General features: G+C 40.5%; 1 protein-coding gene and 2 long non-coding RNA genes across 4 annotated transcripts; all 3 read right to left on the bottom strand.

Moving 5' to 3' along the window:
• Positions 1 to 8,768: 8,768 nt before the first annotated feature.
• Positions 8,769 to 9,315, bottom strand: LOC120715338. Of its 2 annotated transcripts, XR_005691603.1 has the most exons (3): positions 9,273 to 9,315; positions 9,029 to 9,160; positions 8,769 to 8,865 (listed from the first exon to the last, which is right to left on the bottom strand). It is a non-coding gene; the product is annotated as an uncharacterized LOC120715338 (long non-coding RNA). The 2 variants fall into 2 exon arrangements; XR_005691602.1 differs by lacking the exon at positions 9,273 to 9,315 and having other exon boundaries at positions 9,029 to 9,185.
• On the bottom strand, positions 9,311 to 13,068 carry LOC120715340. Its single transcript, XR_005691606.1, has 3 exons — positions 12,947 to 13,068; positions 9,477 to 9,625; positions 9,311 to 9,385 (listed from the first exon to the last, which is right to left on the bottom strand). It is a non-coding gene; the product is annotated as an uncharacterized LOC120715340 (long non-coding RNA).
• A 9,503-nt stretch (positions 13,069 to 22,571) lies between these two features.
• Positions 22,572 to 26,965, bottom strand: LOC120715335 (ATP-dependent RNA helicase DDX54-like). The gene is made up of 6 exons (XM_040002253.1): positions 26,785 to 26,965; positions 23,876 to 24,024; positions 23,672 to 23,785; positions 23,472 to 23,582; positions 23,265 to 23,356; positions 22,572 to 23,101 (listed from the first exon to the last, which is right to left on the bottom strand). The coding sequence occupies exons 1-6, from the start codon at positions 26,935 to 26,937 to the stop codon at positions 22,875 to 22,877; spliced, it is 846 nt and encodes a 281-aa protein (XP_039858187.1). The 5' UTR covers positions 26,938 to 26,965; the 3' UTR covers positions 22,572 to 22,874.
• Between the last annotated feature and the right edge of the window lie 754 nt (positions 26,966 to 27,719).

The raw sequence follows: 27,719 nt of genomic DNA, 5'->3' as shown, positions 1-27,719 counted from the left end.
AAATAATGTTCCCTCTTATAAAAAGTAGGATAATTTTAAAAAAAATTTAAAAAATGTATTATACCTCTATTACTTAGAAAAAAATGTTTTTTTTTCTGTTGTCTGTTATATAACGTTAGTGATGCTCGTTTCAATTCATTTCTTAATCAGCTAAACAGGTCAGTTAAGAAACAGTCAAATATTAAGTTAAATTTGAAAACGGTTTAAAACAAAATATCCCCATTCCAAAATGTCACATGACAATCTCATTGGCTCACGGAGTTATGATGTCACTACACTTCGATCCTTTGAAGTTTTTCCTTAAACAGGGGTGAGAAACAGCAGTTTGTTAGTTCGTGTCTTCGCAGCATTTGTGTTTGCAGCCTTCACGCGTTCACCACAGAAACTTTTGGAAACCTTTTCAGAGTTGTCGTGTACAACCTTCAACATGTATCCTACAAGACACCAACCAAGGCAAAAAGATTACGCCGCTTCTCCTTCCTGTCGTGGCCAGCCAAATGACCTCTTAGCCGTCCAAAGGGCATTACATGACAGTAGGAAGGAAAACTACCATCTCCAGAATAAAATTCAACAGATTGAAGATGAGAAACTTCAACTGGAGGAGAAGTGTAGACAGATGGAAGCGCAAAATAAGAACCTGGAAGAAAGACAAAAACGCCAGCCCGACATAAATATTATTAATGAGGGTTGGGGGATCAAGTTTGGACAAGCCCGAGAGCAGATTGTCTTCCTAATTAAGGAAAACAAGCAAAAGAGCGCGGAACTAAAGGAGATGTCCAACCAGCTTAAAGACAGCAAAGCTACGGTTGAGAAGACAGAATGGGATCTCCAATATATGGACCAAAGGAATCGGCTGCTCCAAACAAACTTCGATGAAGCTGTGAAAAAAAATAAAGAACTCCTCCAACAGAAGAAAGAACAGGAGAAAAAGCAAAGAGACATGGAGCACAAACTGAAAGTCACGGAGGAAAAATACACAATGCTGAAAGAGAAGGTGGATGATACTCTGCGCCAAAATAAAAACCTTCTTCAAGAGAAAAAGCAACTAGAAGGCGAAAAAGAAAAACTGGACAAACAATGCTCGCACATGCAGAAAAGGAATGGATCAAATGGCGAAGAAACAACTCCGAGCTCACTAAGGGGATATTGTTGGAATACAACAACTTGAAGCGCAAACACACTGAAATGCAGGCGCAAAAGCAAGAACGAGACAACATACATGACGACCTGCAGCGTACGCTCCAAGATATCCACAGAAGAAATGAGGAGCTACAAGACATGTACAAAGAAGTACAACAGAGAAACGCAGACATGCACAAGGACAAGATAATGCAGGAGGAAACATCCAAAGAGCTCAGGGAAAAGCTTGAAGAAAAACAAGCAACATTGGAAGCGGTGGAGAAAACGTGCAAGAAGCTTGAGAAACAAAACAAAGAAACCATCGATGAGTTGAGAACCCTCATCCTGGAAAAAAAAGCTCTTGTAGAAAACTGCATGAAAAAGAAGAACAAACGCTTCCGCTGGCCCTGGAGGAGGAACTCTACTGCTTCCTCACCTGGTGTAGCCTCGTCTTGCTCCACCTCTGTTCACCTCCCCAACCAGTCCCGGCAGTTGACTGTCCCCTCCTGAGCCTGGTTCTGCCGGAGGTTTCTGCCCGTTTAAAGGCAGTTTTTTCCTCCCCACTGTCGCCTAGTGCGTGCTCAGAGGGGATTGTTGGGGATTTCTCTCCTCTACCTTCTTTCAATATTTACTTGTTAACGTTTTGTTCTTACTTCATTTTACCTTGTTTCGTTATTTACTTGTTAACGTTTTGGTCTTACTTCATTTTACCTTGTTTCATTATTTACTTGTTAACGTTTCGTTCTTACTTCATTTTACCTTGTTTCGTTATTTACTTGTTTAACTTTTTCTTTTTCAACTTATTCATAAAACAATAAACAATTGAATTTATCCTTTGAGTATTTTTCATCGAATCTTTTCATCTATAACTTTTTCAAACATTCATACCTGTCGTTTATCTTCTTCTTGAAACCTCATAAATGGTGAAGGAAAAATCCTGGAACATGGTTTGAAACACTGAAATTGTTTCAGCTGAAACCGGCAAAGTCATACGTGTGTGTGTGTGTGTGTGTGTGTGTGTGTGTGTGTGTGTGTGTGGGTGTGTGTGTGTGTGTGTGTGTGTCACTGGTTAGGTCATCATGTTTAGGCTCATTCACTCGAAAAATTATTTAGGCCAAATCTTTAAAACTGTATCATTGCATACACATTTTCAATTCATTTCAATCGCACAAATCCAGAAATAATTATTTGCAGTATCTTATCTGATTTATTTTGAGAATGTCATGCCTGATCATTTGCACCCACACCACCAAAAATGGGGGCAAAGGGAGGAGATCGCATTTAATCGGTTATAACAAGAGGTCAGAAATATAAGTGCTGCAGAAACCTCTGAATCTCAGCTATAAGCTCATGTAAACCATTTCTACAATCGCCAAACAAAGCCAAGTCACCAAACAGTTAAAAGAGCAGTTACGTCACCATGAATCTGTGGACAGGTAATATCCACACTTTCATTTATGATGTCCTGGAGTTCAATGTGTGCTTAATCCTTAATGAAACTGATGTAAACCTGCAACTACAGCAATCCAGGGGAAGAAAGAAAGAAGCAATACTTCACCCATGCTTACATTTTAAATCACTCGCAACCTTTTCTGTAATGTCGCAGTCAGCAGTAGTGGTGGGGTTGGTTGGCTGCTGCAGCCTGCTTTCTGCAGCTCGGTCTTCTCTCTGCTTGCTGAATTTGTCCACTAGCCGATGTCACTAGCCGAGATGACCGATCCGTATTACGTATCGGTATCAGTCCGATACTTGACCCAAATTACTGGATCAGATATCGGTGAAAATAAAAAATGTAATCCGATCCATTAAATATCAAAAAAGCACCCCACAAAACTTGCCACGCGGCGAACTCGGCTCATAACCGTAGAAGTATGCATCACGTGATGGTGTATTTGTAGCCTTGCTACCAAACCAGCATTTCATCTCCGAGGAAGTTATCACAGAGAGAAGTAAAGCAAGTGTGCAAGTTCATCTCTGAATGTCTGTAAAGTGTTCCCATGTTAAGCTTAACAACAGATATATGGAGCGACTGCCTTCCTCTCTCTCCTGCTGCTACTTCAATCGTGAAACTGCTTAATGATCAGCTGATCGGCTTTTCTGTTGCGAGTCAGTCTCTCTTCTTTGTTTTTGGCCAACTTCTCACCAGAAAGAGGAAACCAGCGGCTGAACAACAGCAGCACTATTAAGCTTGATAAGCTGTGTTAGAATTTATTTAATATTACTTTCTACACCAGGATCCTTTTCTACGTAGCTGACGGCTGGTAACTGTGCAGGGGCGGATCTAGCAAAGTTTAGCCAGGGGGGCCGATAGGGCATGAACAGGGAAAAGGGGGGCACAAAGACATACTTTTTCTTTCTTATTCTCATTTAAAATGTCTAGCTTTTAATAAATAATTATCTGACTCTTACACCCAAAGTTTTAATCCGATGTAAAATATAGAGAAGTCCATTACTGTATATAGTAACTGTTAAGTCTAATATACCTTTCCTTTGGGAAGATACCATCTGTGCAGTCTGCAATTCTGTTGAAGAAAGATGTTGAATCTATTAAATTATTCTTGAAAAATTATTTATTTCTGTGCATTTTCCCCCCTGCATCAAATTAAATTTGATTACATCGATTAAGCATCATGAGGTGGAGGGTGGTTCCCTATTTTTATTTTATTTTTTGCTCGGGGTTTGCAACCCTATTAGTTAGGTTGCTTAATATTTCTGCTAAGTACTCTTTAAAATACCAGAATAGGGAGGATGGAGTAGGTTTAAGTTTATTAGATTGATCAGTGTTGCTGAACTATGAAATATTTTGGGCGTAGTGTATTTTTTACCTACAGGTATAACAGAATAGCTTTAGTGTTGTTATTTATTTAAACTTGAGTATAAACTTATACAAAATGCAGCAAGATATTAAAAAAAACGTTTTATTGATTAAAAAACACACTATATCGGATTCATATCGGTATCGGCAGATATCCAAATTTATGGTATCGGTATCAGACATAAAAAAAGTGGTATCGTGCCATCTCTAATTTGTACCAATCAATTGTTCTTCATCTTCAGCTGCTTTCACACAGACAACTGAAAGCCTCAAGTCTTCATGAGTCAGGAGCCAGCAGCAATGAATAAATGGGTAACTTTTTATGGTATGTATGCATATCATCCCGAAACAACAGGAGCATTGTAATCACATCCAGATGGACTCCTGCTCTTCGACTGTGTTGTGTTGCTCTTTCTTGTGCTGCGCATGTGGTCATATTTTGCACCTGCCAAGCAGCTGAAGGAATGACAGAAGTCTCTTTGGTCGGATGATTGACTGTTGGATCTTCTGCAGGAAATAAATTACATGATGTATTGAAATACGGTAAAAAAAACAAAAAAACACTCACATGTGACAGAGCCAGCGCATCACTGATGAGTGAAAAAAGTCTGCTACATACTAGTATGTAGCAGACTTTTTTCACTCATGAGGCTCTGATGGGCTGCTCTTGTGGCGACCTGCAGCAGGTGTTTACTGGCTTTCTGTATTTTACTGTATTTTCTGATGTGCTCTCCTCTACTGGATCACCCCAGGGTTGCTGCCTCTCTCCCCTTCTGTCCATTCTGTACACGAATGAGTGTCGCAGCAATTTCACGAACAGACATATCCTGAAGTTTGCTGACGACACAGTGATCGTCAGTCTTCTAGTGGGGGACGAGTCAGGCCATGGACAGGTTGTAGATGATTTTGTGAATTGGTGTGATGAGTCCTTCCTTTCACTTAATGTGTCAAAAACTAAAGACATGATTACTGATTTTAGGAAGTCCTTTTATAGCTCATCACCCACTATCATTAAAACTGCCGATATTGGGATCGTTGAGAGTTATAAATATCTAGGTGTGGTACTTGACCATAAACTGTGTTTTGAATCTCATGCTGAAGCCACTACTAAAAAAGTTCAACAAAGATTGTTCTTTTTAAGGAAAATGAGATCTTTTAATGTCTCATCTGAGATGTTGTCTTTGTTTTATAGACGTTTTATTGAATCTGTGATGTCTTTTTGTATCGCTGCCTGGTTTGGTAACCTGACGGTGAAGAATAAGAATCGGTTGGGACTTCTGGTAAAAACTGTTAGCAAAATTTCAGGGCGCTGGCAAGATGGACTTTTGGCCATTTACAATAGAAATGTGCTTAGAAAGGCTCATTCTATTATTAATTGTTTGAACCATCCACTTCACAGTGAGTTTGAGTTGTTGCCTTCCGGCCGCCGTTTTAGCGTACCTGTGAGGAAGACTAAAAGACTCCAGGTCTCTTTTATCCCCACTGCATCTTGTCTCCTCAATGGCAAATAACTGTCCTAGGACTTTCTATCTCAATTATTGTCATTATTATTTTATAGTATTGTTCTGTTTATTTATATCCTGCTGCTAAACTAATTTCCCCTTGTGGGACAATAGAGAAATTGAAAAAATAACCTTTTTTTAATCAATTGACTTAATGTAAAAAAATATATATACAATAAATATTAGAGAAAAAGCAGATACTAAAATCCACACTGTTAAAATTTCTTTTGTAAATTTATCTAGTAATATCTTACATTTCCAATTTTATTAATAAAAAATAAATCCGTTTTAGTTCAGTTTTCAGTTTTCAGTTTTATTTGTCATATGCAAGTTAGCACAGGGTCAACATTGCAATGAAATGTGTTTGACGAGCAGCAGTCACTCAGCAGCATCGTACAGTAGAAGAAAATATAATAAAATATAATAAAATAAAATAATAAAAAAATAGAAAAATAGTAAGGAGCAAAATATTAGAGAGACATGGTAAAAGAGAAAAGATGACTAAATATATATGTATCTATAAATATATGTACACTAGTGATTAAATAAGAAAATCTTGAAAAGAAATATGACGGGAGGGCAGATGGGATATTGCACAGGAATGAGCAGCAGAAAATCACAGTATTGCACTTTTAAATATAAATATCAATAACAATAAAGTGGAGTGACCAGTGCAGATTAAACAGAGTACTTGTGAAGCTGTAGGGTAGCTTCTGAGTGCGTCCTGTGGACTGTGTTGTGTGTGTTTAAGTGTTGTGGTTGAGGTGTCGTATGGCTTGTTGGTAAAAACTGTTTGTAGTCTTGTAGTCCGAGCAGACAGACTCCTGTAACGTCTGTAACGCCAGCTGATGTGCTGGGTGGCTGTGGTCCTTGATGATGCTGTGTGCTTTACGGAGGCATCGCTGAAGATAAATGTCCTGAATGGCAGGAAGCCTCGTGCCAGTGATGTGCTCTGCTGCCTTCACCACCCTCTGTAGTGATTACGGCTGCTGGCAGATCAGCTGCCGTACCAAACTTTGATGCAGCTCGTCAGCAAGCTCTCAATTGCACACCTGTAAAAATTTGAGGTGATGTTGGCGTTCATGCCAAACTTCCTCAGCCTCCTCAGGAAATAAAGCCGCTGGCGAGCTTTCCTGATAGCAGTGTCTGTGTGAAGGGTTCCAAGAGAAGTCCTCTGTGATGTTGACTCCAAGGAACTTGAAGCTGCTGACCCTTTCGACCTTGACACCGTTGATGTGGATGGGCTGGTGTTCTCTGACTGGTCGTTTCCGGTAGTCCACTATCATTTCTCTAGTTTTGCTGATGTTGAGAGTCAGGTTATTTTCCAGACACCACTCGTACAGTGCCATCACCTCCTCTCTATAGGCCGTCTCATCATTGTCTGTGATGAGACCTATGATGGTTGTGTCATCCGCAAACTTGATGATGTTGGACTCGTGTTTAGCAACACAGTCAGGGAATATAGGAGGAGGCTAAGCACACAACCCTGTGGCGTACCTGTGTTTAGGATGAGTGATGAGGAGGTGTGCTTACCAACTTTCACCACCTGGGGCCTGTTTGTGAGGAAGTTTAGAATCCATCTGCAGATTGGTGTTTCCAGCCCAAGGTCGACGAGCTCCGCGGCAAGTTTTGAGGGGATGATGGTGTTAAATTCCGAGCTGTAGTCGATGAAGAGCATCCTTGCATATGTATTCCCTTTCTCCAGGTGAGTGAGGGTGGTGTGCGTTGCCAGGGCAATGGCATCCTCTGTGGCTCTGTTTGTCCGATAGGCAAACTGAAGAGGGTCCAGTGTGTCAGGGAGGAGCAGATGTGACCTTTGACCAGCCGCTCCAGGCACTTCATGATGACGGATGTCAGTGCAACAGGACGGTAGTCATTCAGACAGGAGACCACTGACTTTTTGGGAACGGGATGTGGATATTGTAGGCATATAAGTAACTGATGGCTTGGTCATTGTTTCTTTTTATAAAACATTAATTCTCTTTCTTATTTTGTTGGTTTGTTATTTTTGTTGGTTAAGTGAACATGCCCAATACAGTTATAATAAAGGTCGTCAATGTCACCGTTATCTTAGAACATACACGTCAAATTTCCTTTCTTCAAACTTTCCTTCCCTAAATGTAAGTGAATTACAAAAAAAGAAAACTTTACCAGACAAGATTAAAAATATTTGAAAACTGGACATGTAAATGATGTTTACTATTAGGTCTACACTTCACATAAGCGGAGATGTTAGAATTACTAAATTACTTAAAGAAAAAAAAACTTTATACCAGAGCAATAACTGAAAAAAACAATATACAATAACACAATACAGACCCACTATCCACTAACCTATTCAGCTGCTTCTGAATGCAAATATCTAATCAGCCAATCACATGCCAGAAAAAAAAAAGGTGATTTAAGTGACTTTGAAGGCAGCATTGCTGTTGGTGACAGATGGACTGTTTTAAGTTTTTCAGACACTCCTGATCTTCTCAAATTTTCTCAGGAATTTACAGAGAACAGTCCAAACTGAAAAGCGAAATAAACATTTCCCTGGGCAAAAATGCCTTGTTGATTGCAGAAGTTAGAGGGGCGTGGCCATGCTGAAGGCAAGAGGAATTCTAAGCCAGTTTCTCAACCCAGCCCATCTGATATCAGTAACCACAACACATTCAGTCAATTAAAAGTCGCCTTTCTTGCCCGTTCCGATGCTCGCTTTCAACTTTGAAATGAGAGCACTTGGACAACAGTAATGATGAATAATTGCAAATAGAGCATGTTTACAGAATTTAATGTCATTTTTATAGAGCACCTCTTATTTTAAGAAAAGATAGGAGAGACGATTTTTGAAACTAACTGCAAATTAAGCACACAATATTTAATATCTGTATTTTACCATTTTGATAAGACGTATTTCAGTACTCCAAAACACTTTTATTAGACTGCCAACATGCTTACAAGTAGTAAATCCAGGTTAGTGGATCATAATTAAACATAACTCTGTGGCAAACACAGAGTTCAGCAGGCCATCAAGGAAGAAGTGACGTGCATTTCTGCAGTGTAAAGATGCACAAATCATGTTCTCCTTAATCTACAGTCACACAAAGCACCAGGAAAATCTTTGGTGATGTTCTCAGATGATTCTGACGCTTATCACCCAGTTCCTCGTGATGTCCTCCACACCATCAACCCTCTGTCCTCCTCACAGTTTCTTCCTCAGCTTGCCTTTCTTATGGCCACCCCTTCCAAAACCTGACTTTTTAACTTCTCCGAGCCACTTTTTGTTCTTGGAGCGGAGCTTCCTCATCCCCCCGCCCTGCAGGAACTGGTGCTTCTGCTTTTTCTTGCGCTGCTTCATGATCTGATCCTTTGTTTTCAGCTCCGAGCGTGCTTTGTGGTCACCGGAGCTCTGTACGTTTGGACCTCGTCGGCCACGGCCACGACCTGGGAGAGGCACGACACAACAAAGAGGTTGGAGGTTATAGCTCGCACGGCTGGAAGAGGGACTTGAAGTATTTACCTTTAGAGTTGAGTTAAAACATGGTGGCTGATGGTCTATATTTAACAGGCAGACATGTTTGTGCTATTCATTTTGATGCCTTCCTACCTCTTGCTGGCTTCCTGCCTCCTCCGCCTGTTTCTCCATCCGATCCAGATCCTGTATCATCAATCTTGTATTTTTTCTTCCACTCCTCATAACTGACATGTTGTCAAGTGATACAACATCTTCACAGTACAGCTTAATATTGTCATAGGAGTAGAGAAGGGGAAAGAAGGGGAAAAAAGACTTTAAATTATAGTGTGAAATGACCATTTGGTGGATTCTGAGTCAAACATAGGGAAATTTGTACCATTTCATCATTTTCTTCTGCTGGTTAAGGCAATCGCCTCATCTCCCATGAGATCAAGGACAGCTGAAGAGGCCTGCTGTTCAAAAGCACTGCCCTCTCCACCGAGACTCAACCTGTCGACGCATAAAACAGGACAAAACAGCATAAAACACAAAGCCATTCACATTTTTTTAAAGAAACAGATGCAACAGTTTAATGCCTCACCCTCTCTCAGAGTCAAAGTCTTTAGGTCTGTAAGGGATATAATACTCTTCATCTTTGCCTGACTGCCTCTTTTTCTTGGTCTTTGGTCGCTCTTCGCCATCTTCCTGCTGACCTCTTCTTTTACCACCTACCACCTCTGAGAACACCCCCTGGTGGAAATAGAAAGAATTACATGGTACAAAGTGACAAAGCATGATACAGAGATCCTACTATCTTCCTCTTCTAGTTTGTATACAGCATCATCTACATCAAAACTGCACTTTATTTTGCTTCTTCTTCATCAGACAGCACAAACAACTTTCTCATTTTGACTCAAATATTGGTTTTGAATGAAAATTATGCAACAATCCTGGGTGTTTATTCAACTTGTGAGCAGGTTTTCTAATCCACCGTACGATTATTATTGACACTAGTACATGTTCGTGCTGCTGGCAAACTAATACACTCAAGAACATATAGCAAAGCAAAAAAGTGAAAAGTAGGTCTTGCCTACATAAATAAACATAAGACAGTTGTGAGACTTTGACATAGTAACATCTGCAGTAATATTTACACCTGTGATGACATCTCACAAGCATTAGCCTTATTTTGAAACCAAGATTGTTTACACAGAGTTTGTAATTGCAGAGAAATGCTCCATTTATTTTGGTCATTTCATTTTTGAGCAGGAAGCTCACCTTTTTTGTTATAGCCTTTAGATGAATAGAGAGTTTTCCAATTAAATACATATTCTTTAAATAATGTTCCCTCTTATAAAAAGTAGGATAATTTTTTTAAAAAAATTTAAAAAATGTATTATACCTCTATTACTTAGAAAAAAACTGTTTTTTTTCTGTTGTCTGTTATATAACGTTAGTGATGCTCGTTTCAATTCATTTCTTAATCAGCTAAACAGGTCAGTTAAGAAACAGTCAAATATTAAGTTAAATTTGAAAACGGTTTAAAACAAAATATCCCCATTCCAAAATGTCACATGACAATCTCATTGGCTCACGGAGTTATGATGTCACTACACTTCGATCCTTTGATCCTTTGGCTCACGGAGTTATGATGTCACTACACTTCGATCCTTTGAAGTTTTTCCTTAAACAGGGGTGAGAAACAGCAGTTTGTTAGTTCGTGTCTTCGCAGCATTTGTGTTTGCAGCCTTCACGCGTTCACCACAGAAACTTTTGGAAACCTTTTCAGAGTTGTCGTGTACAACCTTCAACATGTATCCTACAAGACACCAACCAAGGCAAAAAGATTACGCCGCTTCTCCTTCCTGTCGTGGCCAGCCAAATGACCTCTTAGCCGTCCAAAGGGCATTACATGACAGTAGGAAGGAAAACTATCATCTCCAGAATAAAATTCAACAGATTGAAGATGAGAAACTTCAACTGGAGGAGAAGTGTAGACAGATGGAAGCGCAAAATAAGAACCTGGAAGAAAGACAAAAACGCCAGCCCGACATAAATATTATTAATGAGGGTTGGGGAATCAAGTTTGGACAAGCCCGAGAGCAGATTGTCTTCCTAATTAAGGAAAACAAGCAAAAGAGCGCGGAACTAAAGGAGATGTCCAACCAGCTTAAAGACAGCAAAGCTACGGTTGAGAAGACAGAATGGGATCTCCAATATATGGACCAAAGGAATCGGCTGCTCCAAACAAACTTCGATGAAGCTGTGAAAAAAAATAAAGAACTCCTCCAACAGAAGGAAGAACAGGAGAAAAAGCAAAGAGACATGGAGCACAAACTGAAAGTCACGGAGGAAAAATACACAATGCTGAAAGAGAAGGTGGATGATACTCTGCGCCAAAATAAAAACCTTCTTCAAGAGAAAAAGCAACTAGAAGGGGAAAAAGAAAAACTGGACAAACAATGCTCGCACATGCAGAAAAGGATGGAGCAAATGGCGAGAAACAACTCCGAGCTCACTAAGGGGATATTGTTGGAATACAACAACTTGAAGCGCAAACACACTGAAATGCAGGCGCAAAAGCAAGAACGAGACAACATACATGACGACCTGCAGCGTACGCTCCAAGATATCCACAGAAGAAATGAGGAGCTACAAGACATGTACAAAGAAGTACAACAGAGAAACGCAGACATGCACAAGGACAAGATAATGCAGGAGGAAACATCCAAAGAGCTCAGGGAAAAGCTTGAAGAAAAACAAGCAACATTGGAAGCGGTGGAGAAAACGTGCAAGAAGCTTGAGAAACAAAACAAAGAAACCATCGATGAGTTGAGAACCCTCATCCTGGAAAAAAAAGCTCTTGTAGAAAACTGCATGAAAAAGAAGAACAAACGCTTCCGCTGGCCCTGGAGGAGGAACTCTACTGCTTCCTCACCTGGTGTAGCCTCGTCTTGCTCCACCTCTGTTCACCTCCCCAACCAGTCCCGGCAGTTGACTGTCCCCTCCTGAGCCTGGTTCTGCCGGAGGTTTCTGCCCGTTTAAAGGCAGTTTTTCCTCCCCACTGTCGCCTAGTGCGTGCTCAGAGGGGATTGTTGGGGTTTTCTCTCCTCTACCTTCTTTCAATATTTACTTGTTAACGTTTTGTTCTTACTTCATTTTACCTTGTTTCATTATTTACTTGTTAACGTTTTGTTCTTACTTCATTTTACCTTGTTTCATTATTTACTTGTTAACGTTTTGTTCTTACTTCATTTTACCTTGTTTCGTTATTTACTTGTTTAACTTTTTCTTTTTCAACTTATTCATAAAACAATAAACAATTGAATTTATCCTTTGAGTATTTTTCATCGAATCTTTTCATCTATAACTTTTTCAAACATTCATATCTGTCGTTTATCTTCGTCTTGAAACCTCATAAATGGTGAAGGAAAAATCCTGGAACATGGTTTGAAACACTGAAATTGTTTCAGCTGAAACCGGCAAAGTCATACGTGTGTGTGTGTGTGTGTGTGTGTGTGTGTGTGTGTGTGTGTGTGTGTGTGTGTGTGTGTGTGTGTGTGTGTCACTGGTTAGGTCATCATGTTTAGGCTCATTCACTCGAAAAATTATTTAGGCCAAATCTTTAAAACTGTATCATTGCATACACATTTTCAATTCATTTCAATCGCACAAATCCAGAAATAATTATTTGCAGTATCTTATCTGATTTATTTTGAGAATGTCATGCCTGATCATTTGCACCCACACCACCAAAAATGGGGGCAAAAGGGAGGAGATCGCATTTAATCGGTTATAACAAGAGGTCAGAAATATAAGTGCTGCAGAAACCTCTGAATCTCAGCTATAAGCTCATGTAAACCATTTCTACAATCGCCAAACAAAGCAAAGTCACCAAACAGTTAAAAGAGCAGTTACGTCACCATGAATCTGTGGACAGGTAATATCCACACTTTCATTTATGATTTCCTGGAGTTCAATGTGTGCTTAATCCTTAATGAAACTGATGTAAACCTGCAACTACAGCAATCCAGGGAAGAAAGAAAGAAGCAATACTTCACCCATGCTTACATTTAAATCACTCTCAACCTTTTCTGTAATGTCGCAGTCAGCAGTAGTGGTGGGGTTGGTTGGCTGCTGCAGCCTGCTTTCTGCAGCTCGGTCTTCTCTCTGCTTGCTGACTTTGTCCACTAGCCGAGTGTCACTAGCCGAGATGGACCGATCCGATATTACGTATCGGTATCAGTCCGATACTGACCCAAATTACTGGATCAGATATCGGTGAGAAATAAAAAATGTAATCCGATCCATTAAATATCAAAAAAGCACCCCACAAAACTTGCCACGCGGCGTAACTCGGCTCATAACCGTAGAAGTATGCATCACGTGATGGTGTATTTGTAGCCTCGCTACCAAACCAGCATTTCATCTCCGAGGAAGTTATCCCAGAGAGAAGTAAAGCAAGTGTGCAAGTTCATCTCTGAATGTCTGTAAAGTGTTCCCATGTTAAGCTTAACAACAGATATATGGAGCGACTGCCTCTCTCTCTCTCCTGCTGCTACTTCAATCGTGAAACTGCTTAATGATCAGCTGATCGGCTTTTCTGTTGCGAGTCTGTCTGTCTTCTTTGTTTTTGGCCAACTTCTCACCAGAAAGAGGAAACCAGCGGCTGAACAACAGCAGCACTATTAAGCTTGATAAGCTGTTTTTAGAATTTATTTAATATTACTTTCTACACCAGGATCCTTTTCTACGTAGCTGACGGCTGGTAACTGTGCAGGGGCGGATCTAGCAAAGTTTAGCCAGGGGGGCCGATAGGGCATGAACAGGGAAAAGGGGGGCACAAAGACATACTTTTTCTTTCTTATTCTCATTTAAAATGTCTAGCTTTTAATAAATAATTATCTGACTCTTACACCCAAAGTTTTAATCCGATGTAAAATATAGAGAAGTCCATTACTGTATATAGTAACTGTTAAGTCTAATATACCTTTTCCTTTGGGAAGATACCATCTGTGCAGTCTGCAATTCTGTTGAAGAAAGATGTTGAATTTATTAAATTATTCTTGAAAAATAATTTATTTCTGTGCATTTTCCCCCTGCATCAAATTAAATTTGATTACATCGATTAAGCATCATGAGGTGGAGGGTGGTTCCCTATTTTTATTTTATTTTTTGCTCGGAGTTTGCAACCCTATTAGTTAGGTTGCTTAATATTTCTGCTAAGTACTCTTTAAAATACCAGAATAGGGAGGATGGAGTAGGTTTAAGTTTATTAGATTGATCAGTGTTGCTGAACTATGAAATATTTTGGGCGTAGTGTATTTTTTACCTACAGGTATAACAGAATAGCTTTAGTGTTGTTATTTATTTAAACTTGAGTATAAACTTATACAAAATGCAGCAAGATATTAAAAAAACGTTTTATTGATTAAAAAACACACTATATCGGATTCATATCGGTATCGGCAGATATCCAAATTTATGGTATCGGTATCAGACATAAAAAAGTGGTATCGTGCCATCTCTCATTTGTACCAATCAATTGTTCTTCATCTTCAGCTGCTTTCACACAGACAACTGAAAGCCTCAAGTCTTCATGAGTCAGGAGCCAGCAGCAATGAATAAATGGGTAACTTTTTATGGTATGTATGCATATCATCCCGAAACAACAGGAGCATTGTAATCACATCCAGATGGACTCCTGGGCCCTATTTCAGGAAGCCGGTTTAGTGCAAACTCTGAGTAAGTATACCCTGAGTTAACGAAAACTCTGGGTTTTCGGTTTCACAAAGCGAGTTTAGATTAAATCTGAGTGAGTTACTATAACGACACACTCCGTGAAGCTAACCTGCCCCCTAGCAGGTTTACTTCAACTAACCCCGACGTTCTCCGCCTCTTTGTCGGAAACCTGACTGTAGGAAGTGTCAGACATGGCGTGCTCCTCCCTTGAAGAGCCAGTAGATGTTGAAGCCCAAATTCTCCACAGAGCTCTCCGCCGGGAGAGAGTGATTAGAGCGCGTTCGGACATTTTATCATTTCCTGATGATTTCCTGTGTGAACGTTACCGTTTTTCAGCACAATCTATAATTTATTTGAATAACATCCTCAGGCCTAATATTGCTCATGTGACACATCGCGGACATGCTCTCAGTTCTGTACATATTATTTGTATTGCACTTCGGTTTTTTGCAAACGGGAGCTTTCTGTATAATATTGGTGACGCTGAGCACGTTTCCAAGGCTACCGTCTGTCGGGCAGTCAGGAATGTTACAGTTGCACTGAAACGTCTCCTGTACTCGTTTGTGGTGTTCCCCGGTCATAGACCCACAAGATTTATCAAAGAGGGATGCCACAAAATTGCAGGTATCAGGATGAACAAAACTTAATTCATGATGTGGTGATACTTGAACTACTACTTAAATTTTACATTTATTCTCACGGTTCCCAGGCGTGATTGGCTGTATAGATGGCACTCACATTCCAATCATTGCTCCTTCAGTAAATGAAGGAGACTATGTGAACAGGAAGTCTTTCCACAGCATTAATGTACAGGTACATAGTTCCCTGTAGCATTTCAAACTAACAAATTATTTCATTATAGTAATGGATGCTAATTTGTGTTCTCTGCACTGTGAAGATCATATGTGATGCTGCCAACATTATCACAAATGTGGAAGCCAACTGCTCAGCCTCTGTGAGTGGTGGTGGTGGAGGACCCCCACCTGTTTTTCGGGCCTCCGCTTTTTTTTCTGTTGGCTATAACGGGTCACATTTGAGCATACAGAGTAAGCAAATATGTACTTGTAATGTGCTCAGATAATTTCAATAAGTGCTTACAGAGGGGAAAGTAATGTAGCCTCTAACTGCAATTGATTTACATAGGACAAACAGACCAAGCACTATGGCTCATAATACAATTACACCTTACCTGTTTGGACTATATTTTTATATTTCATTTTTACTTGCTGCCAGGAACGTTTGGGGCCTGTTGGGTTGCACCTGCGCTCAAATCACATCACAAAATCAAATGTATAAAATAAAAAATATAATATAATATAATAAAATAACGTGTTAAATGGGTGGAAATCCCTAGATCAATGTTTAAATTAACACTCACGCATTGACTCTGTCGGCTTTGTTTTGCCATGCATGCTCCCTTTCTTTTGCAGCTGAGGCTGTGTTACTTTTTTTCCGTGAAATTTGCATGTTATCGGCATATGCTGCCATCAGAATTTCGGCCTCAAGCGCTGTAAAATACATTGACCGCGCCTTCTTTCCCTCTGTCTCCATGGTGACTCGCTTAATCTGTGCTCCACTAATCAGGGCTTTATGTATCCTCGTGCGCGCGCTTAACTTGGGGTTAAAGCAACTCCGCGTTGACTGAACTACTTGTTATCAGCCTTTCTGAAACCGAATATTCCGAGTTGGACAGTTCGGGGTTACTCAACCCTGAGTATCATTTTTCACTCCGAGTTTTCTAAACCGGCTTCCTGAAATAGGGCCCTGCTCTTCGACTGTGTTGTGTTGCTCTTTCTTGTGCTGCGCATGTGGTCATATTTTGCACCTGCCAAGCAGCTGAAGGAATGACAGAAGTCTCTTTGGTCGGATGATTGACTGTTGGATCTTCTGCAGGAAATAAATTACATGATGTATTGAAATACGGTAAAAAAAAACAAAAAAACACTCACATGTGACAGAGCCAGCGCATCACTGATGAGTGAAAAAAGTCTGCTACATACTATTATGTAGCAGACTTTTTTCACTCATGAGGCTCTGATGGGCTGCTCTTGTGGCGACCTGCAGCAGGTGTTTACTGGCTTTTTCTTTTTGTTTTTAACTTTGTTTTAACTCTGTTCTTAACCGTGGTTTTAACTTTTTATGAGTTTTTTTTTTTTTTGCTGAGATGGAGATCTTCTACACCTTATTTTTATTGTTGTTGGCGATATTCACCTGGAGTCATTCACTCTCACTGACAATCACTTATACACGCGAGGAACTACTTGGATTACAGTGGTCCTGTTTGTCTATGTACGACTCTTCTAATGCTCGGACAGATGTGATTCTTGGTGAGGATTTATTTGCCCGGTCAAAGACTAATTTTGGAAAGCCCCGCCGCTTGAGAAAACGTGGAAAGAAAGGCGGCGTGCATCAGCGTGTAAGAAAACTTCAGAGGAAGAATCGTGTTCCTCTGCCTTCTATGATTCTGGCCAATGTCCAATCTCTTAGGAACAAAACGGATGAATTACAAGGAAATGTGCTTCATCTATGGGAATACAGGGAGGCTTGTTTGATGGCACTTACCGAGATGTGGCTGACCGATATGGACAGTGATACTTCACTGCAAATCAGCGGCTTTGGGACCCCTGTCAGATTGGATCGGAACTGTGGAGTAACACGCAAATCTCACGGAGGAAGGGTATGTTTGTATATCAACCAGGGCTGGTGTAATAACTTTACTGTGCGGGAGCGGTTGTGTCTTCCTGACATCGAGCTCCTGTCAGTATCTGTCAGGTCATTTTACTTACCGAGGGAATTCCCTCAAATTTTTGTCACTGTTGTTTACATTCATCCTAAAGCTGACGTTAAAGTTGCTGCCGATGCCATTTTTAAAGTGGTACACGATCTGCAGACTCTCTCACCGGATGCTCCTAATTTTATTCTTGGTGATTTTAACATTTGTAATCTTAAGAAATCACTGAACAATTTCTTTCAATATGTCACTTGTCCTACAAGGCATAACAAAATGCTGGATTTGTGTTATGGACCAATTAAGGAGGCATATAAGTCTGTGGCCGGACCTGCGCTAGGTTCTTCGGATCACAATGTTATTCTTCTCCTCCCTGCTTACAGATCTGTGCTTAGGAGGGAGAAGGCCTGTGTGAAGCGGACTAATGTCTGGACAAAAGGCAGTTGTGTTGCCCTTCAGGGGTGTTTTGATTGCACTGATTGGTCCTTGTTTCAAGAGAGCACTTCTGATTTGGATGAACTCACTGATGTGGTGTGTAGCAAAGACTCTGTGATTCCAGTCAGAGAATTTAAGACATTCCCTAATAACAAACCGTGGCTCTCTAAAGATATTAAGGATCTGATTCTTAAAAGGAAAATTGCTTTTAACAAGGGAGACGTTCCCACTATGAGAATATTGAGGAAGGAGGTGAGGGCTGCAATAAAGATTGCCAAGATGAGGTATAGAAATAAGATTGAGACAGAGCTCAGCAGTAACAACCTCAAAAGAGCTTGGCTTGGTTTGAAAACAATGGCAGGGCTACAGACGAAAGGTAAAAGTAATATTACCTTAGAGGGGTTTACCGCTGACAAACATCTGGCAGACAGTCTTAACAGTTTTTACCTTCGTTTTGAGAACTTTGACTGTTCTAGGCCGACCAGCACACTGAGGGAAAAGACTGTCACTCCCCATCAATTTGTATTGATGAGAGGGGGGTAGCTAATCTTTTTAGACACACTAAAAGCAAGAGCCCTGGACCTGACAACATCTGTGGACAGGTACTGAGAACTTGTGCTGATCAGCTGAGTGGGATTTTTCAACCATATCTTCTCACTTTCTTTAGAGCTACAGACAGTACCTAAGATTTGGAAACATGCTGTCATTGTTCCTGTTGCTAAGGGCAGTTCTCCTAAGGTGCTGAATGGTTTTAGGCCTGTGGCTCTGACTTCTTTAGTGATGAAGTCATTTGAGAAGATAATTAAGGAGATTTTAATGCATGTTGAACACCATCTTGACCCCTTCCAGTTCACCTATAGAGCAGGGAGAGGTGTGGAGGACGCTGTTGTCACACTCCTGCATCTCTTGTATAAGCATCTTGAGGCCCCCCACACCCATGCAAGATTATTATTTGCTGACTTTCATTCAATACAATTCAACCCTTCTTACTTGCTGACAGGCTTTACAATCATTTCAAGCTTGACACTAGTCTGGTCGGCTGGGTGACAGACTTTCTGACTCATAGGTCACAATGCGTGAGGGTGAATCATGTATTTTCTGATGTGCTCTCCTCTACTGGATCACCCCAGGGTTGCTGCCTCTCTCCCCTTCTGTCCATTCTGTACACGAATGAGTGTCGCAGCAATTTCACAAACAGACATATCCTGAAGTTTGCTGACGACACAGTGATCGTCAGTCTTCTAGTGGGGGACGAGTCAGGCCATGGACAGGTTGTAGATGATTTTGTGAATTGGTGTGATGAGTCCTTCCTTTCACTTAATGTGTCAAAAACTAAAGACATGATTACTGATTTTAGGAAGTCCTTTTATAGCTCATCACCCACTATCATTAAAACTGCCGATATTGGGATCGTTGAGAGTTATAAATATCTAGGTGTGGTACTTGACCATAAACTGTGTTTTGAATCTCATGCTGAAGCCACTACTAAAAAAGTTCAACAAAGATTGTTCTTTTTAAGGAAAATGAGATCTTTTAATGTCTCATCTGAGATGTTGTCTTTGTTTTATAGACGTTTTATTGAATCTGTGATGTCTTTTTGTATCGCTGCCTGGTTTGGTAACCTGACGGTGAAGAATAAGAATCGGTTGGGACTTCTGGTAAAAACTGTTAGCAAAATTTCAGGGCGCTGGCAAGATGGACTTTTGGCCATTTACAATAGAAATGTGCTTAGAAAGGCTCATTCTATTATTAATTGTTTGAACCATCCACTTCACAGTGAGTTTGAGTTGTTGCCTTCCGGCCGCCGTTTTAGCGTACCTGTGAGGAAGACTAAAAGACTCCAGGTCTCTTTTATCCCCACTGCATCTTGTCTCCTCAATGGCAAATAACTGTCCTAGGACTTTCTATCTCAATTATTGTCATTATTATTTTATAGTATTGTTCTGTTTATTTATATCCTGCTGCTAAACTAATTTCCCCTTGTGGGACAATAGAGAAATTGAAAAAATAAACCTTTTTTTAATCAATTGACTTAATGTAAAAAAATATATATACAATAAATATTAGAGAAAAAGCAGATACTAAAATCCACACTGTTAAAATTTCTTTTGTAAATTTATCTAGTAATATCTTACATTTCCAATTTTATTAATAAAAATAAATCCGTTTAGTTCAGTTTCAGTTTTCAGTTTTATTTGTCATATGCAAGTTAGCACAGGGTCAACATTGCAATGAAATGTGTTTGACGAGCAGCAGTCACTCAGCAGCATCGTACAGTAGAAGAAAATATAATAAAATATAATAAAATAAAATAATAAAAAAATAGAAAAATAGTAAGGAGCAAAATATTAGAGAGACATGGTAAAAGAGAAAAGATGACTAAATATATATGTATCTATAAATATAAATATATGTACACTAGTGATTAAATAAGAAAATCTTGAAAAGAAATATGACGGGAGGGCAGATGGGATATTGCACAGGAATGAGCAGCAGAAAATCACAGTATTGCACTTTTAAATATAAATATCAATAACAATAAAGTGGAGTGACCAGTGCAGATTAAACAGAGTACTTGTGAAGCTGCAGGGTAGCTTCTGAGTGCGTCCTGTGGACTGTGTTGTGTGTGTTTAAGTGTTGTGGTTGAGGTGTCGTATGGCTTGTTGGTAAAAACTGTTTTGTAGTCTTGTAGTCCGAGCAGACAGACTCCTGTAACGTCTGTAACGCCAGCTGATGTGCTGGGTGGCTGTGGTCCTTGATGATGCTGTGTGCTTTACGGAGGCATCGCTGAAGATAAATGTCCTGAATGGCAGGAAGCCTCGTGCCAGTGATGTGCTCTGCTGCCTTCACCACCCTCTGTAGTGATTTACGGCTGCTGGCAGAGCAGCTTCCGTACCAAACTGTGATGCAGCTCGTCAGCAAGCTCTCAATTGCACACCTGTAAAAATTTGAGGTGATGTTGGCGTTCATGCCAAACTTCCTCAGCCTCCTCAGGAAATAAAGCCGCTGGCGAGCTTTCCTGATAGCAGTGTCTGTGTGAAGGGTCCAAGAGAAGTCCTCTGTGATGTTGACTCCAAGGAACTTGAAGCTGCTGACCCTTTCGACCTTGACACCGTTGATGTGGATGGGCTGGTGTTCTCTGACTGGTCGTTTCCAGTAGTCCACTATCATCTCTCTAGTTTTGCTGATGTTGAGAGTCAGGTTATTTTCCAGACACCACTCGTACAGTGCCATCACCTCCTCTCTATAGGCCGTCTCATCATTGCCTGTGATGAGGCCTATGATGGTTGTGTCATCCGCAAACTTGATGATGATGTTGGACTCGTGTTTAGCAACACAGTCAGGGAATATAGGAGGGGGCTAAGCACACAACCCTGTGGCGTACCTGTGTTTAGGATGAGTGGTGAGGAGGTGTGCTTACCAACTTTCACCACCTGGGGCCTGTTTGTGAGGAAGTTTAGAATGCATCTGCAGATTGGTGTTTCCAGCCCAAGGTCGACGAGCTCCGCGGCAAGTTTTGAGGGGATGATGGTGTTAAATTCCGAGCTGTAATCGATGAAGAGCATCCTTGCATATGTATTCCCTTTCTCCAGGTGAGTGAGGGTGGTGTGCGTTGCCAGGGCGATAGCATCCTCTGTGGCTCTGTTTGTCCGATAGGCAAACTGAAGAGGGTCCAGTGTGTCAGGGAGGAGCAGATGTGACCTTTGACCAGCCGCTCCAGGCACTTCATGATGACGGATGTCAGTGCAACAGGACGGTAGTCATTCAGACAGGAGACCACTGACTTTTTGGGAACGGGATGTGGATATTGTAGGCATATAAAGTAACTGATGGCTTGGTCATTGTTTCTTTTTATAAAACATTAATTCTCTTTCTTATTTTGTTGGTTTGTTATTTTTGTTGGTTAAGTGAACATGCCCAATACAGTTATAATAAAGGTCATCAATGTCACCGTTATCTTAGAACATACACGTCAAATTTCCTTTCTTCAAACTTTCCTTCCCTAAATGTAAGTGAATTACAAAAAAAAGAAAACTTTACCAGACAAGATTAAAAATATTTGAAAACTGGACATGTAAATGATGTTTACTATTAGGTCTACACTTCACATAAGCGGAGATGTTAGAATTACTAAATTACTTAAAGAAAAAAAAAACTTAATACCAGAGCAATAACTGAAAAAAACAATATACAATAACACAATACAGACCCACTATCCACTAACCTATTCAGCTGCTTCTGAATGCAAATATCTAATCAGCCAATCACATGCCAGAAAAAAAAAGGTGATTTAAGTGACTTTGAAGGCAGCATTGCTGTTGGTGACAGGTGGGCTGTTTTACGTTTTTCAGACACTCCTGATCTTCTCAAATTTTCTCAGGAATTTACAGAGAACAGTCCAAACTGAAAAGCGAAATAAACATTTCCCTGGGCAAAAATGCCTTGTTGATTGCAGAAGTTAGAGGGGCGTGGCCATGCTGAAGGCAAGAGGAATTCTAAGCCAGTTTCTCAACCCAGCCCATCTGATATCAGTAACCACAACACATTCAAAGTCAATTAAAAGTCGCCTTTCTTGCCCGTTCCGATGCTCGCTTTCAACTTTGAAATGAGAGCACTTGGACAACAGGAATGATGAATAATTGCAAATAGAGCATGTTTACAGAATTTAATGTCATTTTTATAGAGCACCTCTTATTTTAAGAAAAGATAGGGAGAGACGATTTTTGAAACTAACTGCAAATTAAGCACACAATATTTAATATCTGTATTTTACCATTTTGATAAGACGTATTTCAGTACTCCAAAACACTTTTATTAGACTGCCAACATGCTTACAAGTAGTAAATCCAGGTTAGTGGATCATAATTAAACATAACTCTGTGGCAAACGCAGAGTTCAGCAGGCCATCAAGGAAGAAGTGACGTGCATTTCTGCAGTGTAAAGATGCACAAATCATTTTCTCCTTAATCTACAGTCACACAAAGCACCAGGAAAATCTTTGGTGATGTTCTCAGATGATTCTGACGCTTATCACCCAGTTCCTCGTGATGTCCTCCACACCATCAACCCTCTGTCCTCCTCACAGTTTCTTCCTCAGCTTGCCTTTCTTATGGCCACCCCTTCCAAAACCTGACTTTTTAACTTCTCCGAGCCACTTTTGTTCTTGGAGCGGAGCTTCCTCATCCCCCCGCCCTGCAGGAACTGGTGCTTCTGCTTTTTCTTGCGCTGCTTCATGATCTGATCCTTTGTTTTCAGCTCCGAGCGTGCTTTGTGGTCACCGGAGCTCTGTACGTTTGGACCTCGTCGGCCACGGCCACGACCTGGGAGAGGCACGACACAACAAAGAGGTTGGAGGTTATAGCTCGCAAGGCTGGAAGAGGGACTTGAAGTATTTACCTTTAGAGTTGAGTTAAAACATGGTGGCTGATGGTCTATATTTAACAGGCAGACATGTTTGTGCTATTCATTTTGATGCCTTCCTACCTCTTGCTGGCTTCCTGCCTCCTCCGCCTGTTTCTCCATCCGATCCAGATCCTGTATCATCAATCTTGTATTTTTTCTTCCACTCCTCATAACTGACATGTTGTCAAGTGATACAACATCTTCACAGTACAGCTTAATATTGTCATAGGAGTAGAGAAGAGGGTCATTGAGAGCAGCACACAGAGAAGCTTTTTGTTGGAAGGATACAAGTTCTTCCTGTTCTTCTTGTTACTGATAACCTGACCGCTGTCTGTTTTGATCTTCTTCTTCTGGTCTTCTTTTCCCGTTTCTCTCACAAAACGCTTCCTCTTACGGTCCCTAAAAAAAGAAGGGGGAAAAAAGACTTTAAATTATAGTTTGAAATGACCATTTGGTGGATTCTGAGTCAAACATAGGGAAATTTGTACCATTTCATCATTTTCTTCTGCTGGTTAAGGCGATCGCCTTCATCTCCCATGAGATCAAGGACAGCTGAAGAGGCCTGCTGTTCAAAAGCACTGCCCTCTCCACCGAGACTCAACCTGTCGACGCATAACACAGGACAAAACAGCATAAAACACAAAGCCATTCACATTTTTTAAAGAAACAGATGCAACAGTTTAATGCCTCACCCTCTCTCAGAGTCAAAGTCTTTAGGTCTGTAAGGGATATAATACTCTTCATCTTTGCCTGACTGCCTCTTTTTCTTGGTCTTTGGTCGCTCTTCGCCATCTTCCTGCTGACCTCTTCTTTTACCACCTACCACCTCTGAGAACACCCCCTGGTGGAAATAGAAAGAATTACATGGTACAAAGTGACAAAGCATGATACAGAGATCCTACTATCTTCCTCTTCTAGTTTGTATACAGCATCATCTACATCAAAACTGCACTTTATTTTGCTTCTTCTTCATCAGACAGCACAAACAACTTTCTCATTTTGACTCAAATATTGGTTTTGAATGAAAATTATGCAACAATCCTGGGTGTTTATTCAACTTGTGAGCAGGTTTTCTAATCCACCGTACGATTATTATTGACACTAGTACATGTTCGTGCTGCTGGCAAACTAATACACTCAAGAACATATAGCAAAGCAAAAAAGTGAAAAGTAGAGTCTTGCCTACATAAATAAACATAGACAGTTGTGAGACTTTGACATAGTAACATCTGCAGTAATATTTACACCTGTGATGACATCTCACAAGCATTAGCCTTATTTTGAAACCAAGATTGTTTACACAGAGTTTGTAATTGCAGAGAAATGCTCCATTTATTTTGGTCATTTCATTTTTGAGCAGGAAGCTCACCTTTTTTGTTATAGCCTTTAGATGAATAGAGAGTTTTCCAATTAAATACATATTCTTTAAATAATGTTCCCTCTTATAAAAAGTAGGATAATTTTTTAAAAAAAATTTAAAAAATGTATTATACCTCTATTACTTAGAAAAAAACTGTTTTTTTTCTGTTGTCTGTTATATAACGTTAGTGATGCTCGTTTCAATTCATTTCTTAATCAGCTAAACAGGTCAGTTAAGAAACAGTCAAATATTAAGTTAAATTTGAAAACGGTTTAAAACAAAATATCCCCATTCCAAAATGTCACATGACAATCTCATTGGCTCACGGAGTTATGATGTCACTACACTTCGATCCTTTGAAGTTTTTCCATAAACAGGGGTGAGAAACAGCAGTTTGTTAGTTCGTGTCTTCGCAGCATTTGTGTTTGCAGCCTTCACGCGTTCACCACAGAAACTTTTGGAAACCTTTTCAGAGTTGTCGTGTACAACCTTCAACATGTATCCTACAAGACACCAACCAAGGCAAAAAGATTACGCCGCTTCTCCTTCCTGTCGTGGCCAGCCAAATGACCTCTTAGCCGTCCAAAGGGCATTACATGACAGTAGGAAGGAAAACTACCATCTCCAGAATAAAATTCAACAGATTGAAGATGAGAAACTTCAACTGGAGGAGAAGTGTAGACAGATGGAAGTGAAATATAAAAGCCTGGAAGAAAGACAAAAACGCCAGCCCGACATAAATATTATTAATGAGGGTTGGGGAATCAAGTTTGGACAAGCCCGAGAGCAGATTGTCTTCCTAATTAAGGAAAACAAGCAAAAGAGCGCGGAACTAAAGGAGATGTCCAACCAGCTTAAAGACAGCAAAGCTACGGTTGAGAAGACAGAATGGGATCTCCAATATATGGACCAAAAGAATCGGCTGCTCCAAACAAACTTCGATGAAGCTGTGAAAAAAATAAAGAACTCCTCCAACAGAAGGAAGAACAGGAGAAAAAGCAAAGAGACATGGAGCACAAACTGAAAGTCACGGAGGAAAAATACACAATGCTGAAAGAGAAGGTGATGATACTCTGCGCCAAAATAAAAACCTTCTTCGAGAGAAAAGCAACTAGAAGGGGAAAAAGAAAAACTGGACAAACAATGCTCGCACATGCAGAAAAGGATGGAGCAAATGGCGAGAAACAACTCCGAGCTCACTAAGGGGATATTGTTGGAATACAACAACTTGAAGCGCAAACACACTGAAATGCAGGCGCAAAAGCAAGAACAAGACAACATACATGACGACCTGCAGCGTACGCTCCAAGATATCCACAGAAGAAATGAGGAGCTACAAGACATGTACAAAGAAGTACAACAGAGAAACGCAGACATGCACAAGGACAGATATGCAGGAGGAAACATCCAAAGAGCTCAGGGAAAAGCTTGAAGAAAAACAAGCAACCTTGGAAGAGGTGGAGAAAAACGTGCAAGAAGCTTGAGAAAACAAAACAAAGAAACCATCGATGAGTTGAGAACCCTCATCCTGGAAAAAAAAGCTCTTGTAGAAAACTGCATGAAAAAGAAGAACAAACGCTTCCGCTGGCCCTGGAGGAGGAACTCTACTGCTTCCTCACCTGGTGTAGCCTCGTCTTGCTCCACCTCTGTTCACCTCCCCAACCAGTCCCGGCAGTTGACTGTCCCCTCCTGAGCCTGGTTCTGCCGGAGGTTTCTGCCCGTTTAAAGGCAGTTTTTCCTCCCCACTGTCGCCTAGTGCGTGCTCAGAGGGGATTGTTGGGGATTTCTCTCCTCTACCTTCTTTCAATATTTACTTGTTAACGTTTTGTTCTTACTTCATTTTACCTTGTTTCATTATTTACTTGTTAACGTTTCGTTCTTACTTCATTTTACCTTGTTTCATTATTTACTTGTTAACGTTTCGTTCTTACTTTCATTTACCTTGTTTCATTATTTACTTGTTAACTTTTCTTTTTCAACTTATTCATAAAACAATAAACAATTAGAATTTATCCTTTGAGTATTTTTCATCGAATCTTTTCATCTATAACTTTTCACTTGTCACCAAACAGTTAAAAGAGCAGTTACGTCACCATGAATCTGTGGACAGGTAATATCCACACTTTCATTTATGATTTCCTGGAGTTCAATGTGTGCTTAATCCTTAATGAAACTGATGTAAACCTGCAACTACAGCAATCCAGGGAAGAAAGAAAGAAGCAATACTTCACCCATGCTTACATTTAAATCACTCTCATCCTTTTCGGTGATGTCGCAGTCAGCAGTAGTGGTGGGGTTGGTTGGCTGCTGCAGCCTGCTTTCTGCAGCTCGGTCTTCTCTCTGCTTGCTGAATTTGTCCACTAGCCGAGTGTCTTTAGAGCGTTTGGCCCGCATCACCTCACAGGCTGGTGTCCTTACTACTGGAGTTGATTTCGAAGATGGTCTATTTCAGGAGACAATTATATGTTTCTTTGCTTACTAGAACACTTTTTACCAGAAAATGCAGCGCTGCGATGTGTCTGCATTAGAGCTGGGCGATAGAACGATAACGATATGTATCGCAATGTAACTTTTTCTCGATAGAAAAATTTAAACTATTGCGATAGACCTCGCCGCTCTTGTCCTCTTAAAAAAAAAAAAAAAAAAGAAAAAAAAGGAACAGCCAATCCAAATTAAGTAGCGCAGAGCCAAACCAATCACAGCCGCAGCGTCACGTCACGTGACTTGTTACGTACAGCACAAGTGCCAAGCCGCACATGTGTATTTGTTTTGGGAAGCAGCCAGCCACCGTACCGCCCGGGTAATGGAGGAAATGAGTGTGCCGACTAGAAAAATCAACAGAGCGTGACCGAAGGTTACCGAAGAGAAAACAGATGATGGTTCCAATGCCGGAGAGATTGTCGAACGGAAGAGCCAGAGAAGTTCCGTAGGTGTGAAGGTATTTCAGCTATTTTCAAGTCTGACAAAAAACAGAGTAGCGTTCACTGTATATTGTGGGCGAAAGCAAGTCGGAAATAAAAACTGGTGCATGCGCTAGAGGCCACCGTACCCGGGGCATTCTTGAAAACGCAGATTTTATATGCGTTGCACCTTTCGTCCACACGTAAACGGCGGTTTTTGGTCACTGAAAACGAAGACTTTTAAAAACTCCGCAGGGTGGAATTGTTGAAAACTCA

Source organism: Simochromis diagramma, unplaced genomic scaffold (assembly GCF_900408965.1).
Source record: "Simochromis diagramma unplaced genomic scaffold, fSimDia1.1 OVJJ01000436.1, whole genome shotgun sequence".
In the NCBI taxonomy this organism is placed as follows: domain Eukaryota; kingdom Metazoa; phylum Chordata; class Actinopteri; order Cichliformes; family Cichlidae; genus Simochromis; species Simochromis diagramma.
Note: the sequence above shows the minus strand (reverse complement) of the source record. Positions and strands in the feature narration are given on the sequence as shown.